This window comes from Kwoniella shivajii, chromosome 2 (assembly GCF_035658355.1).
Source record: "Kwoniella shivajii chromosome 2, complete sequence".
NCBI classification, from domain to species: Eukaryota; Fungi; Basidiomycota; class Tremellomycetes; order Tremellales; family Cryptococcaceae; genus Kwoniella; species Kwoniella shivajii.
The window spans coordinates 822,708-837,151 of NC_085909.1; the positions used below are offsets into that span (position 1 = coordinate 822,708).

The 14,444-nt window shown below is 42.3% G+C and overlaps 7 protein-coding genes across 7 annotated transcripts; 5 read left to right on the forward strand and 2 right to left on the reverse strand.

The window, feature by feature from the left end:
- Positions 1 to 160: 160 nt before the first annotated feature.
- IL334_001669 (uncharacterized protein) lies at positions 161 to 1,650 on the forward strand (the record flags this gene model as incomplete). The annotated part of the gene is made up of 4 exons (XM_062933424.1): positions 161 to 395; positions 726 to 1,252; positions 1,318 to 1,404; positions 1,474 to 1,650. The coding sequence occupies 4 exons, from the start codon at positions 161 to 163 to the stop codon at positions 1,648 to 1,650; spliced, it is 1,026 nt and encodes a 341-aa protein (XP_062789475.1).
- A 499-nt stretch (positions 1,651 to 2,149) lies between these two features.
- On the reverse strand, positions 2,150 to 3,472 carry IL334_001670 (uncharacterized protein; the record flags this gene model as incomplete). Its single annotated transcript, XM_062933425.1, has 3 exons — positions 2,150 to 3,056; positions 3,142 to 3,254; positions 3,374 to 3,472. 3 exons carry the CDS (start codon positions 3,470 to 3,472, stop codon positions 2,150 to 2,152), a joined length of 1,119 nt encoding a protein of 372 aa, XP_062789476.1.
- A 294-nt stretch (positions 3,473 to 3,766) lies between these two features.
- Positions 3,767 to 5,504, forward strand: IL334_001671 (uncharacterized protein; the record flags this gene model as incomplete). Its single annotated transcript, XM_062933426.1, has 6 exons — positions 3,767 to 4,036; positions 4,169 to 4,507; positions 4,674 to 4,798; positions 4,909 to 5,125; positions 5,198 to 5,345; positions 5,425 to 5,504. The coding sequence occupies 6 exons, from the start codon at positions 3,767 to 3,769 to the stop codon at positions 5,502 to 5,504; spliced, it is 1,179 nt and encodes a 392-aa protein (XP_062789477.1).
- A 950-nt stretch (positions 5,505 to 6,454) lies between these two features.
- IL334_001672 (uncharacterized protein) lies at positions 6,455 to 8,451 on the forward strand (the record flags this gene model as incomplete). The annotated part of the gene is made up of 6 exons (XM_062933427.1): positions 6,455 to 6,726; positions 6,887 to 7,087; positions 7,179 to 7,475; positions 7,596 to 8,027; positions 8,100 to 8,238; positions 8,326 to 8,451. 6 exons carry the CDS (start codon positions 6,455 to 6,457, stop codon positions 8,449 to 8,451), a joined length of 1,467 nt encoding a protein of 488 aa, XP_062789478.1.
- A 333-nt stretch (positions 8,452 to 8,784) lies between these two features.
- IL334_001673 (DNA replication complex GINS protein PSF3) lies at positions 8,785 to 9,949 on the forward strand (the record flags this gene model as incomplete). The annotated part of the gene is made up of 7 exons (XM_062933428.1): positions 8,785 to 8,832; positions 8,901 to 8,969; positions 9,044 to 9,102; positions 9,241 to 9,384; positions 9,512 to 9,557; positions 9,645 to 9,777; positions 9,873 to 9,949. The coding sequence occupies 7 exons, from the start codon at positions 8,785 to 8,787 to the stop codon at positions 9,947 to 9,949; spliced, it is 576 nt and encodes a 191-aa protein (XP_062789479.1).
- Positions 9,950 to 11,014: 1,065 nt separating this feature from the next.
- IL334_001674 (uncharacterized protein) lies at positions 11,015 to 13,040 on the forward strand (the record flags this gene model as incomplete). The annotated part of the gene is made up of 2 exons (XM_062933429.1): positions 11,015 to 11,241; positions 11,375 to 13,040. 2 exons carry the CDS (start codon positions 11,015 to 11,017, stop codon positions 13,038 to 13,040), a joined length of 1,893 nt encoding a protein of 630 aa, XP_062789480.1.
- Positions 13,041 to 13,480: 440 nt separating this feature from the next.
- Positions 13,481 to 14,427, reverse strand: IL334_001675 (uncharacterized protein; the record flags this gene model as incomplete). The annotated part of the gene is made up of 4 exons (XM_062933430.1): positions 13,481 to 13,615; positions 13,741 to 13,820; positions 13,931 to 14,037; positions 14,126 to 14,427. The coding sequence occupies 4 exons, from the start codon at positions 14,425 to 14,427 to the stop codon at positions 13,481 to 13,483; spliced, it is 624 nt and encodes a 207-aa protein (XP_062789481.1).
- Between the last annotated feature and the right edge of the window lie 17 nt (positions 14,428 to 14,444).

A 14,444-nucleotide genomic window follows, 5' to 3' on the forward strand; every position in this document is an offset into this window, starting at 1 on the left:
AATCTTTATCATGAACAAACAACCAGAGCATGTATAAGCATATATACAGAATCAAACCCAAAATGATTAAACACCTTCTCCTCTTCACTTACTTATCTTCTCATCAGAGGCTTTATTACGAAGAAATTGGCGATCTAAGCAAATCGTCGTCTCTATCAAAATGACCTCCCCTGATGCCGTTCTCACACCTTTGGAACTTCGTCAGACTCGAAAAGACAGTTGGAAGCTTCACCTGCGACCTTTGGTCGCCACAACATACGTCAGACTTCCTCTTGCGGAAGAAGAATTTCGATATTGGTGCGATATATGTGACAAGTTGATCGTTCACCATGAGCTCGATGCGAAACCCATTGAAGCGTTTCGAAAAGCCCTTTTCAATGGAACTACCTTCCCATGTGAGTTAATGCTATCCTCTTTAAGTTTCGGCTTTCCCCCTGCTCAATATGATTACTAACTTGCATATTAACGCTAGCACGACAAGAAAACGACTAGACTTCCATTCGAGAGAAGATCGAATCCGATATCATGGCAAAAATCGATCACAAGTTCAATCTGATCACCAATCGGATCGATAATATCGAAGGTACATTTGTCAATCTCTCCAAGAACGTCGAGGAACTCGACATCAAACTTGAAGCTATGAGAACGATTGTTAACGATCAACAAAAACTGTAATCAAACTCAACGAAAAAATGGGAATGATCCATTCAGCTACTGCTCTTCAGCTGTCAATAACCCATCAGCCAGATCAGTTGCCAATCCCATCGAGACAGCTGATACCGCATCCAACTGCAATACAATCAGTAACTCCGATGGTCAAGATGAAATGGATATCCTTTCAGCTCGCATCGAAGCTCTCAATGGTAGTCTCGATGTGATCCGTTCCTCATTTGACGTCCTCGAAAGAAGAGTCACTCAAATCCATTCTCGACTTGATAAAGGCGATGACAAACTCGATAATCTCGAGATCAAGGTCGACGATCTGAACAAGCAGGTCAAGCGCCACGATGAGCAACACCTTATGCAGGTATCATTCAAAAATACCGAAGCTCTGGAACTTAGGGTCAAGTCATTGGAAGAGGAAAGCATGAGTATAGCAAAGCTAGGAGATGATATGGTCAGCTTGGAAAAAGTTGTACAATCTGATTTAGAACTGAGGAGGAAGGATCAGTCCAGTCTTGAAGATGTCAGTGGTAAAGTTGAGTTTTTGGATCAAGAACTCGGGATGTTAGCGAAGCAAAGTCGTTTAAGAGTGAGTTGTATCATATCCTGAATCGAGACATGGACCTTTAGTTGACATCTCGTTTCACCGGGTAGGCAATCAACAGGGTTTCGAATCAACGGGAGTTTGGACCTTTACCTCTTCCTCTTTTGACGGGTGAGATCGCTGGACGGCCCCAAGTCGTAAGTAGCTTGAATACTACTGGCAGGTGCAAGGTGCTGAGCTGACGTTGGATCAATCACGGGCAATAGGATTGGTTGTGCGGCGGATTTTCCGAGTTGCGAAACATGGCGGAAGTCGATTTGAACCAGTTATTGTTTTCCTATGGCTTCTCTGATGATTTCAAGATCTACGACCGAACTGTCGATGTCAAAGCTGCCATCCTTTCTAGCTTCCTTGGTGGCCCTTGCGATCCTGATATGGACTGAATGATATTTTCGTATCGCATGATGAACACTGATGGACCAATCAGGCATGCAGATTATGGTTCTAAAGAAGAGGAATAGGGTGAAACGTCCTTTGCGTAAGTACTAGTAAGTATATATAAATCTATCGAATATTATTAGCATGCATACGTGTGAAGAACAGAATTATCTTGCGACTTTGTTTCATCCTAGCGCGTACACGAGACTTCATATTGGCAGGGTCGAGAGGATTTGTATAATTCAAAGTGAACCTTGACGATATCATGACAAAAATGGTGAAAGCTGAAATCTAAACAAAAGACGACAAATGATGATATGATGACCTCGCATAGGAATTAGCACAGACCAAGCGTGGATCCAATACTGTAAGCTCATACGATACTCCGTGTGATGAATGAAAGGAGTCAGTATGTATGAAGCAAGGTTGAGGAGCAGAAAATGATGTATACATGTATTGGATCTGCATTCTCGGTCAAAGGCAGCACGTTTTGAATAGATCAATTTATCTTCTTCTACTCCAACTTTCTCTTCTTTCTCTACTTTCTGGACTTCTACTTCTTCTTCCATTACCTCTATCGTCATCTCTATCTCTTGTCACATCCGGACTTCGTCTACCACTTCTGCCTTGACCTCTTATACCTAGTCCTGCACCAGGACCTGCGGCACCCCCTGCGCCACCTCTCCAGCTGCCTCCATTGGCCGGTTCACCAGCTCCGAAACCACCTCTTGAACTACCCCTGAATTCTTGAGGGGGCAACGGTCCTCCTCTACCCCAATGACCACCTCTCCCACTCCCACTTCCGCTTCCAGGTCCATCTCTTGCCGTAGGACCTGATCCTTCTTCTCTAGGATTATTTCTTGATGATTTATCCTTATCACCCCATCCAAATGATCTGATTTGTATTCCATTTCCATTTCCATTTCCACTTGCGGTTCCAATTCCATTCCCACCTAAGCTTGCTCCCGGTCCCGATCCTGGACCAGAAAGTTCTCTTCTTCCACCAGCGGGTATCTTGGGTTCAGGTACGTACAAAGAGACGCTTAGTAAATCACCAGTGACGAATCCATATTCATCCAATGATTTCTCTTCTACTTTCTTTCCATTCCCTCTTTCATCATTGTTATTGTTGTTATTGTTATCAAATTCATCTAAATCCATTGCCATTCCCATCTTATTTTGTCCTTCCGCAACTTTTGTCTTTGACGTCGAAGCAGCAGACGATGATGTTGAAGATTGCGAAAACAAATCTCGACCTGTGAACGAGACCAGATCTTTTGATCTATATAGCCCACGAGAAGAAGCATCAACGTATATATGACGGAATGAATATCGAGCTAAAGGTGATCGATAAGGTGCTGGAAATGAAGGTAATAATGATCTAATAAGTGATGTTGGAGTGGAAGATTTCCTAAAGCACATGAACGAGAACGTCAGAATCTTCGAGGATTTGAGACAATCACGAATATTCCTCAAAAAGGGAACGTTTGACTCACCATCCATATACCTGGAATTCATCTCTTAAAGGAATGTTCCCTTCGTCAAATTCGACTAATGGGACATGTTTCCCTTTTGTCACATATATCCGGATCAGAAACGGTGATAGCTCCTAAGGAATACGCACCATGATCAGTTCCGCACTTTCGTTCGATCGGGTGAGACATCATGATCAACACGTCCGAGAAGAGGATCATTTGGGTACCCATTGCGTTGAAAGGGATGACATACCTCTTGATCAGGTGTAGCACTTCTTCTCCTCTTGACGGGCGACCTGCTCCTCGAGTGGGAGTATGATTTGCTCCTTGATGGTGGCGGTGATCTTGGCATTTTTTTTTGGCTGGTCACTGTGCTTAGTAAGACAATGCAAGGATGCTGTCGTGCATGTAGATAAATCAAGTAGTTATCATAATTAATCCTCCCTCGAGTGAAGTTGGAAGTTGAAATGGAAGGGTGAACTATAAGTGGGGGTTGCATTTACACTTCATGTTTAAGACGATATCGATTTATGTTTTGGTGGGTGTCTTGTCTATGAACTATCTCCTTGCTCTCTTTCTTTCTCTGTACATCTATATCTACTAATTCGAGTGTCTCAACACCTACCTGATCAAGATACTCAGCATCATGTCAGAAGATAGAAGATCAAGATGGGATGACCCTTCATCATCTACTCCACCAGGTTCAGCCCCTCCCAACGCGGCAGCAGATGCGTCTGACGCAGCAGCCAGAGCAGCAGCTATAGCAGCCAAGATCGCCGCATCTCTAAGACCAGGTGTACAAGGAAACGAATTGATGAAACAGGAAAAGAAAGACGAAGGTGATTTCGTAAAAGATATAGAAGTGAATGATCTGAGAAATAGATATGTGTTGACAAGAGGTCCCACTCAAAAACAGGTAAGTTGATTACTTTGATTTTCAAGATAAGGCTTGACCATTTCCCAATTAATATTCACTCCATGTCCTTCACTCTACGTTGCATACCTTGTTACTCATAGAGATGACGCTGACTACTTGGGTATTACTTAGATAGAAGAAGAGACCGGTGCATCAGTAGTGACAAAAGGAGTATGGGTACCTGATCGATCAAAGATGCCACCCGGAGAAGCACCTCTATACCTACATATAGTAGCTACCAGTCAATCGATATTAGATGCTGCCGTGGCAAAAGTACAAGAATTAATCGATCAGGAATTAGGACCATTAATTGATCAACGTACTCTTGTAGCTAGAAACAGAGCAATGGGTTTACCTCCTCCTCCAGAGGCTGTACCTGCCGGTAGACAAAAATGGCCAGAAGAGAAATTGTATATTAATTTGGAAAGTTCAAGGAATTTCAATGTTAGAGCTAAAACTGTTGGTCCAGGTGTAAGTGATATTTCAACCGCAGTGGCTGGGAAGCGGGGGAATGGGATGTTTGAACGAGTATTATCGCCGTTAAGGCCACATTACTATTAAAAGAAATGACCAGAGTCGACGCATAGAACGATAAAGTATAGCGAAAACTGATACCCCCCCCTTTTCACGGCCATAGGGTATGTTCGTCAAATATATCCAAGCGGAGACAGGTGCAAGAGTACAAATCAAAGGACAAGGATCAGGCTTCATGGAGAATGACACTGGACGAGAATCTGATGATCCCATGCACATCAATATCGCGTGAGTTCGATGATCCTCAACTTCGCTAAAACGGGTTAGGAGCCTACTTCCTGACTCCATCAATCCCTCATCGCCACTCAAGTACATTAAACTGACATCTGATACCACAGCGCCCCGACAGTTGAACAAATCGATCGAGCCAAAGTACTCTGTAATGATCTTCTTGAGGTACTTCGACAGGAATGGTCGAAAGCACAACACGCCATGAACCAACATCAAAATCAAGGTGGTCCAGGAGGAGTTTATCAACAAGGTTATGGTACTTATGCACCTGCCGCAGGTCAAGCGGGCGGTCAAGGTCAAGATGCCTATGCGGCTTACTATGCCGTAAGTACAGCTTTGACTTGAAGCTTAATCTAAGCAAGAAAAGCTGACGGTTGTAATACTTTGTAATGATAGCAACAAAATGGTCAGAATGGTACCCCTGCATCTCAACCTGCTGCTACACCCGCAGCCGGAGGTGCAACACCTGCTGAAGGCACAGATGCCTGGGCTCAATATGCAGCTTACTGGGCTGCATACGGTTATGACGTGAATGATCCTCAATGTAAGTCTGGTTTCAGCTGTTGGTTAGACGTATCTATTATCGCATTGAAGCTAAGTTGATGAATGGATGTTCAAAATAGTCCAAGCTTGGCAAGCTTCTCAATATGGTCAACAAGGTCAAACACCTCAACAACCAGGAGCAGCAACTCCCGCTCCATAGAGAAATCTGAAACCAAAGTGAGAAATATAACCACATTTTGTACGGTTCGTTCATGTATCAATGGAAAAACTTGAAGATCAAATTGAAATATTGGTTTATGCATTTCATCTCATTTGCCTTTCGATACCGTTCCTTCCCTTTTAATACAGTTAAACTACAAAATAAATATTGACATTAATACAAATAGATTCTGAAATGTGCAGTTGACTTTTCTAACTCTTTTCTTCTTTCCCCAATAAAAGGGAAAGAAAACAGTTGAAAAGAGCGTTTTACCAATCCGAAAAGGAAAAGTGAAAGATCAAGCACGACCTGATGGTACCTCAGTTTAGCATATATTCCTATCACTGAACTCGTGGGAGTATATATAGGAGAACAGTGTACACATAGATGCTGTTGGGGTTTAGGGAAAGGGAGAGGAGGGATTGAAGAGGGGCGACGATTGAACTGGAATATCGGGTTTCAGTTTAAAGTTGAGTTTGAGCTTGAGCTTGAGCTTGAGCTTGGTAAAAAAGGGAAGAGGATTGAATGTTTGATATTACGTGCATGCGCATAGTGATTATTCGATACGATGGCGAGTGAGAGGGACAGGATGAGTATATGAAAGCAGTATGATAGATGACAAGAATTGTAAGTAGCAGACAAGAAAGTAAAAAGCAATGCAAACTTTTGATTTTGACTTTTCTTGTTTTTCAGCTCGAACTGTGATTATTTTGGTCAGTGTTTGATAAGATGACGTGGATTTAACTAATCTGGTATATCACAAAGAGGTGATTGATAACGATGGGGTCTCCGCAGTTCACTTCCGTGTTATACGTTTCCAATCGTCGTCGCGCTGGAGAGAGCCCATCCATCTGCCGTGAATACCTTTGTTGCTCAGGTATATCAACCTTCACACTACAAGCTTCGAGAGAACAGAGGGCTCGAGTATTCGTCTCGCGAGATTATCAACAATGAGATCCTTCGCTTTGCTGTCAATATCAGCGGCATTACCTTTGATCTGGGGACTAAACGTTCCTCAAACTTATATCAACACGGCAATAGCTAGGACTATAGAATTAGGAGGATTGACAACTCAAGTTACTACTCAATATAATATCAAACCTACCGATAACAATCCAGGGGAATACTTCCTGGCTCTAGCTGGAGAAAAGGACGAGCTACCCGCCTGGTGGGAAGTCAGTCTGGGTGGAAAGAAGTTGGAGGGAAGACTAGTTGATGATATGTGAGTGAACTTTATTTGCTGTTTACTCGCAGAGATATCAGGAAGTCGGATGAAAGGGAGAGGGAATGGATGATAGAAATATGATATGGCTGCGTAGTACACAATAAAATCTCATTCTGATCATCTTGCTTACTTGAAATATATGACCCGCAAATAATAGCTCCCCAACAGTCGCTATAGATTTAGGCACAACCAAAAAAGATCAGGTGATAACATTATCTCTGAATCAAGTATTAGCTCATACAAGTAAACCATTACCTTCTGAGATTGAACAAAAAGATCCTCAATATTTAAGTTGGAAATCAAATTCAACTTATGTGGATAGTTGGTATACTACGGATGTTGAACGTGTCAAAATCAGGTAAATTACTATTTCCCATTCTCGATCTCGTTTGACCGACTATGTTTTAGGTATGATGATTTGGCTGATCTTGATATTGTGTTGAAAATAGAGCACCACATCCATCAATTCTCTCAGCCTCATCAGTTCCAGAAACGTATACTAGAGATAACACCTTGACTAAATCAGGAGGAACGATAACGCTAGGTCCATTCCATTCATTACCTCCAACTCTCATCTCAAATGGAGGATCACAGAAAAAAGTCGAACAACATCCTTTCTCAGTCCATTACGAAACTAAAGATCCTGTTATTGGGATTAGAACTCTGAAGAGAGCTGCGGAAGTCAGTCATTGGGGCGCTAATTTGAATATCCAGGACGAGATTGATCTAGTCAACGAAGGACCTAAGTGAGTTATTATTCTTATTTCAATTGCACATTACTCTGCATCCGGCAGTACAATCGCCCTTCGGATCTATACCGTTCAATCGTCGTAGAGCAGGGCTAATCGACCAATCACTCCTCCTAGACTCAAAGGTCATTTCTCTAGACTTGCACACCAACAATCTAAATTTCACGCTCATGTCCCCGCTCAGATCTTGACTGAACTAACATTAAAACTACCACCAACATCACATTCAACTTATTACTATGATACCATAGGGAATGTATCTACATCACATTTCAGACAAGGTTCAACGCCTGCGACCAAAAAACAACCTAAGGGCGTCAAGACATCACCCAGAATAGTGGATGGTACATTGGAACTGAAACCCAGATATCCCCTTTTAGGCGGATGGAATTATTCTTTCACGATTGGCTGGGATACACCTTTAGGTGATGTTTTGAAAACAGATGAAAAAGATGGGAAAAGGATCTTGGCGGTCCCTTTCATAACTGCTTTGAAAGATGTCGTAGTCGACCAAGCGGAATTATTGGTTATCCTCCCCGAGGGTGCAAGGTGAGTAGATCGCTTCAAAAGCAGGAAGTTTGATCATCAATAACTAATTTAGCGTATGTATCATTGGTTTAGTGACGTTCAAGTATACACTCCATTCCCTGTAGATTCAATTGAACATTCCATCCACAAGACTTACCTTGATACTACCGGAAGATACGCTATCACATTGAAAAAGACTAAACTTACAGAAAACCATGCTCAAAACGTATATGTAGGTGACAAATCCCTCCTTGTACCCAGCTTCGGAAGCTGAAGACGAGAATGCAGCGTGCTGACCTCTTTTCCCTTGATCAATCAGGTTACCTACCACTATCCCCTTTCTGCACAATTCCAAAAACCAATCACTATAGCGTCATTGGTGGGAAGTTTGTTCTTACTTGGTATGGGGTTGAGAAGGGTGAATTACAGCATCGACAGAAAGTAGACATACTGCAATGAATAGATAGAAGAAGTGAAAAGCGCATGCGAATGCATGCATTGATATACCGTTTCAAGCTGCTAGGTTGATGTATGATGTGCGCCACGCGTCATAGTTAGATGCTATGTTGTCGAGACGCGTCAAATATCGAACAATGAGAGAATCCAAGATGTATTTTGACTTTTTTAATTTTTTATTTCTCACCTCTCGTACATTGTGGTGCATCCTTGATTCGCAATATCTCCTTTTGATCTACACAATACCAGACTGCCCCGTACAGTCGCCTGCCTTGGACTCTACGAGTAGGACACGACGATTGATAGAGAGGCGAGAGGCGATATGGAAGATGATTACTTTTCTTTGAATGCAATTTTAGCTGATAATCATGTACGTTGCGTTTGTCTCTTTGCCCTTTATTCAGCGAAGCAACATTGACGTGCATAATTTTTTCATAGAAATTATCATGCTCATTCACGCTGGATGTAGAAGGTTTAGGTTATTTGGAAGGCGGAACGGAGAATAATGTGAGTGGAGTACCTCGTCTTGTACGAGGTCTGATATTTTACACGACCCCCCGTCTCACTCTTATCGGACGTAGATACATCAGCATTCAAAAGTCGAATTACCATTTTGGTTGGCACAGACATTAAGCTTAAAGTGAGTGTGATGTTGTGATGTTGTGACGTTGTCATCAAACACGATACCGTTTGAAACGATGAAAGCACAATGCGAAAATGGTATAAACGGGTGAATCTGGTAAATTTATTGATATTTTCCTCTTGTTTATTCTGTTAGTGAATTCACGACCTTTCCATTACCACCACCGTATTCCAACAGAGTGAAAGCGGCTCTAAAGGCTTCGGCCCAATCTGTCATATTGTCAAACCTCGTAGGGAATAACGGGTGGTGGTATAGATGGGGAAGAAGGATAGCTGATGTGTAAGTTGGGGGATTTCTTTGATCCTAACCATGCAAGACTGTGTGATGGAATCTCCCTTCAGAACGACTGACCGACTAATCCACGACTTGCATTGTCCTGTAAAGCTGATTATCATACTCTAATTAGACTTGACGATGAACCGCAAGCGGATCTGTTAAACACGCTACTAAAAGTGAATATACCCCTTCATTTTCTATCCACCTTGTTTTCAGCTCGCTCATCATGAAACCTGACTGATCATCACGATGTCGTTTTGTAGGCATTCACGAATCGTCTTCCTGCTTTACAAGACCTGTCAGCACATCACGCAAGTGCTGATCACACTTTACCTGAAGGTTCAACTAGTTCAGGCGAGATGTTCAGAGACGGTATGGAAGGTGATGAAAGGGAATGTGAGTAGGCAACTGTCATATAATATCCCAAATAGTGGCAATAATGGTGTCAAACTGGGAATTGTGGTTGACGATATGCGTGTGCGTTCAATTAGTATTTGCTATCGGACAGGAATCAGGGAAGTTGTCAAAAGCTTGGTATGATAGTGAAGCTGGTAGAAAAGGTAGATGAACGGGTCAGTCTCTGATAGGTAAGTTTATCAGCTATTTCCAATCGCTTTTGATGGTTTGAACAGAAGAGAAAGCTGATCTTTCGTTTCACACGAAATCAGAATCCATACGTGAGATGATTTGTTGTAAACTATGTATCAGTATCATCGAATTCTGGATCACATCTTTGGCGCTCATTTGAGCCATAGGTGAATAATACCTTTCTCTGACATAGATTACTCCGACATCGTCTTTCAGGGTCAAATGTTGCTGTACAAACACCCTTGAAAAATGAACGGACCACCTGATTCACCTGTCATCTCCTCAGAACATGAATGCAATGAAGACGATTGAGAGCGGAAGAGACGCTATGGATACTGACCTAGATACAATCCCGACAAGATAACTATCATCAGGTCTTAGAAGGACGACTGATTGGATATTGATAGGTTTCAAACAGTTCATTGATACACCTCCTTTTTATTCAAAGGCACACACACACAAGGACCCATTCCTTTTGTGTTTTTACGTTGTATTGACCCACCTTCCCTTTGGATATATCCTGGGGAATCAATAGCATCACCTCCTCAGCCCCCATCCTTAATTTGATCAACACACCATCTATCTTTCACATATCACAATCTGATTACTGTACGACTAGACGTCGTGGGTTTATATTCTCACCATCTTCATCAGGTGTGAAGTGTGAACGCTTCCAGCCACTTCCTGTAATGTAAGTGATCGTCAATACATGCATATGAAGATGATCTTCCACTAATCATGTATACTACAAAGCCCCGCTCCACCATAACCCTACAATACGAAGGACCGAAACACGACTCTACAATAGACTAATACCGTCATTACATTTTACAAAAATTCAACGCTATCCTTTGTCCTGTTTGATACAGCCAAATCATATCATATCATACCACATCATCATCGCTCTTGCCTTCCTTACACAACTTCACGAAGAACTCATTCATTTCAATTCCCGCTGCTCTTTCAAGCTTTAAGCTTGACGTTAGACTCGACTGGACTTACGCGACCTTTTAGGAAAGAGGCAGGAAAACCTTTCGTGTTCAAGATGATCTCGTCATATTCGCTGAAGGTGATATACCTCATGTTCCTTCATATTCCATATTTCGCTCTCGCTCAATCATCCGTCACTTCTCCTCCCCTCAACCCCACAAGAGCAACAGCGAGTAGTAACAGTGTCAGTGTCACTGCTACAACGTCAAATGTGGTATATACAGGAACACCATCGTTGGTTTTTGGAACCGTACAAACCATGACGGCCTGTGCGTCTGGAGTGTGAGTGATTTACTGCATCCGGCTTGAAAAATCACGTTAGGAACAAGTGAAGGGTCGAAGATGTTTTGCATGAGGGACATACGGGAATTGACAATGGGATGAAAGCTGACACCATTTTTCGTTACCCATGTAGAATTCTCTTCAACCTGTATAACGAGGATCCTTCCAAGCTCAACATAACATTGTATGCCATCAACCAAGGTATAGACCAATCTATCCCACAGTCAGCTACATCTGCTGTAGTTCCACAAGCATCCCGAATATCGACCGCATCATCGATATCGTCACAGGTCGCACTTGCTACATCACCAAGACCCATTTCCGCCACCTCCACCGGTCCATCACTTCAAGCTTCTCCCAATACCTTATCAACTCCAACTGTTTCCCGTCGATCACTAGCTGAACGAACGATATTAGGTCTGAACATAACTCTAGTCACTCAATATGCGAATCATGGCTGGTCTTTCAATCCTGTTAGATTACCTGAAGGAAGGTATTATATCTTAGGGGTAGTTCACGATAATCAACAAACTACAAGTAGGAGTAACATCTTCAGCGTGATTGAAGGAGAAGATATCTCTTGTTTAGCTCCTTTCAGCTCTCTATCGTCATCTGCGCTAGCTCATCAAACAAAGTCTGCTTCACCTTCATTCAAAACAAATTCCACCGCATCATCAATTGGCACTGAGAACAACAACGAAAGCGACGATCCCAAGCAAACAGGACTCGGCGGTGGTACGATAGGCGGAATCGTGGCTGGAGTCATAGTGGGCCTGATAGCGTTAGTTTTGCTCCTAATTTGCTGTAGGAGGCGAAGAAGGAATCAGAGCGATAACGAAAAAAGAGGATTTACTTCATTCGCTGTCTCAGGTAGAAAACATCACAAGATGCCATCTGAAATTACATCACCGTCAGAACAGGATCACGCAATGATCAACAATGTTAATGATAAAAACCCAATCGCAATGACTCCTGTCAGGAATAACGGATCAAGATCAGGATCAGGATATGAATCTGATGAGAAGCGAAATTCATTAAATTCGATACAGAATGTAATAGAGGATTTTCCACCTCAACCTCGTCCTCATCCATTTGCAACTCCAAGAACGTTTGATCAAGCTTACGATACCCCATCAATCACTCGATACGATGATGATAAAGATCCGTTCACAACTCCCACATTGGGTGAGATACCTACCATGTCACCGATGTATTCAAACGATGAAGTGAGAAAATTCAGTTCTGCAGAGAATATCTTTGGTATGAACATGACTAAGGCTCAACCTGTGTACTTGGCGAACGTGAGACGATCTTCTCAAGAAGAATCACCAAATCCTTTCAGCTTGAACAACAAAAAGAACTCATCGACTACACTAGGCTTTGGTCCAAATCCAGGTTCAGGTTTGGGATTAAGGGTTGCTCCACCACTGAAATCGTCCACCTCAACAAATTCATCTTCCTCATTACCTTATTCAAGTAAGAAGAAGAGCTTAGTCTCTGAACCTGAAAAGCAAAGGTCAACTCCATCATCTGATGTTCAAACCTCGACTCGGGCAGGGGTAACGACCTCACAAGGACAAGGTTCAGGACACATCACTCCACCCGGCAATGGAAATACACCAGGTGGATTAAGTAGATCTGCCAGTAGTAGAAGAAAACCTGTTCCTTCACTCGGAGCAGAATTGAGGACCGAATTAGCTAGACAAGGAAGCATGAAAGATCTCAAGGGTAGACCTCCCAAAAGTGACAGAAGGACAAGTTACAAGTTGATGCCTGATCCCCCTATTATACAAGAATAGCACGAGTATTGTCTACGATATCTTGTGATGTAAGTTCATTGGGAATTAGATCATAGATCGAAAGGGAACATGAGATTGGAATAGGACAGTTTCTTGGTCGAGCCAACAAAACGAAAACAAAAGTTGTGTAAATCACAAGTCTCAAGCTCACTCTCATTTCATATGTATAATCATTGGATATCTTGCTTGTAATCAAAGAGGCAATATTATGAAGAGGGAATATGCATATTCTTTTGAATTTTGGATTGACCGAGTATGAGCATTCCATTCGCAGATCATCTACGGTTTCCATTCGATCTGCAGTCTGCAATTCATCACTGAATTACTCATATTCCATACTTTCCAATTGAGTTGGGTGTGGTCGTGTGGACAGCTTGTGAAATGACAGAAGAAGATTAAGGATTTCAGTAAATTTTTGATTGATTTGTATTTTCTTTCGATCACTTCTTCTCATCTTTGTCAATCCCTTCCAAGACTTCGATGAGATGAGTATCTAATCCTTTAGGTAAAGTCAATACTCCATTAGGGGTTATTATTCTATATGTAGGTAGAGGTGAATAAGTAGAAGCGACGACCTATGTGATTAATATATGTCAGTATACATATCTCGCTTCTGTTGTGAACAGTCAGATTATCTTCTCAAGTCATTCAGAGAAGGGGATTATATTTCACTTGTTCGGGTTGGGAACGATATACTCACTTTACCATCTTGGACGTACACCGATCCAATTAAATCTTCAGTTTCACCTATCCTTCCAGCAGGTGGAATAGCTCTTTCGTCTGAACGATGGAACGATAGCACGATAATCAGAGTCTCAGCGCGAGTTGTTCTTGTCACAAGATAAAGTAATCTGGTACATCATGGATAGAGGATGAGATCTACTACTCACCCGTTATATGTATCCAGCCATCTGTGGGTCTAGTCTCAGCTTCAAATTTGACACTATCCGCTTTATCATTTTCTAATCCTGATTGTATAGCCTCATGAAGAATGGTTCTGTTTCAACGTGAGTCAAGAAGTTAGCACGGTGTGACACTGATAGGTCTGCCATGCTACTAGCTGACTGGTGAGGGATGCAACTCACAGAAACTTAGGTTCCTCTTTGAAGTCTTCCAAACTAGCTCCATCTAGAGGTAAATACCCTAATACAGTTCTGGACCTAGCTACAGGAGGAGAAGGTAAGAAGGACAGTGCTATATGTGATTGAGTCGGATGGTAATGTAGATGAGGGTGTGAAGGGTCTTTTGATGATGGGGAAGTTGAAGGTGGGGCTGAGTTTCGTGCTGAAGAGGACGAGGAGAATGGTCGATATAGTGAGGTCGTTGGACGAATGAGAGAAGGGATGAATCGAGAAGCTGTTGGGAATCGGGGAAGCAGTAATGACATTGTTTGGAAGATGTTAT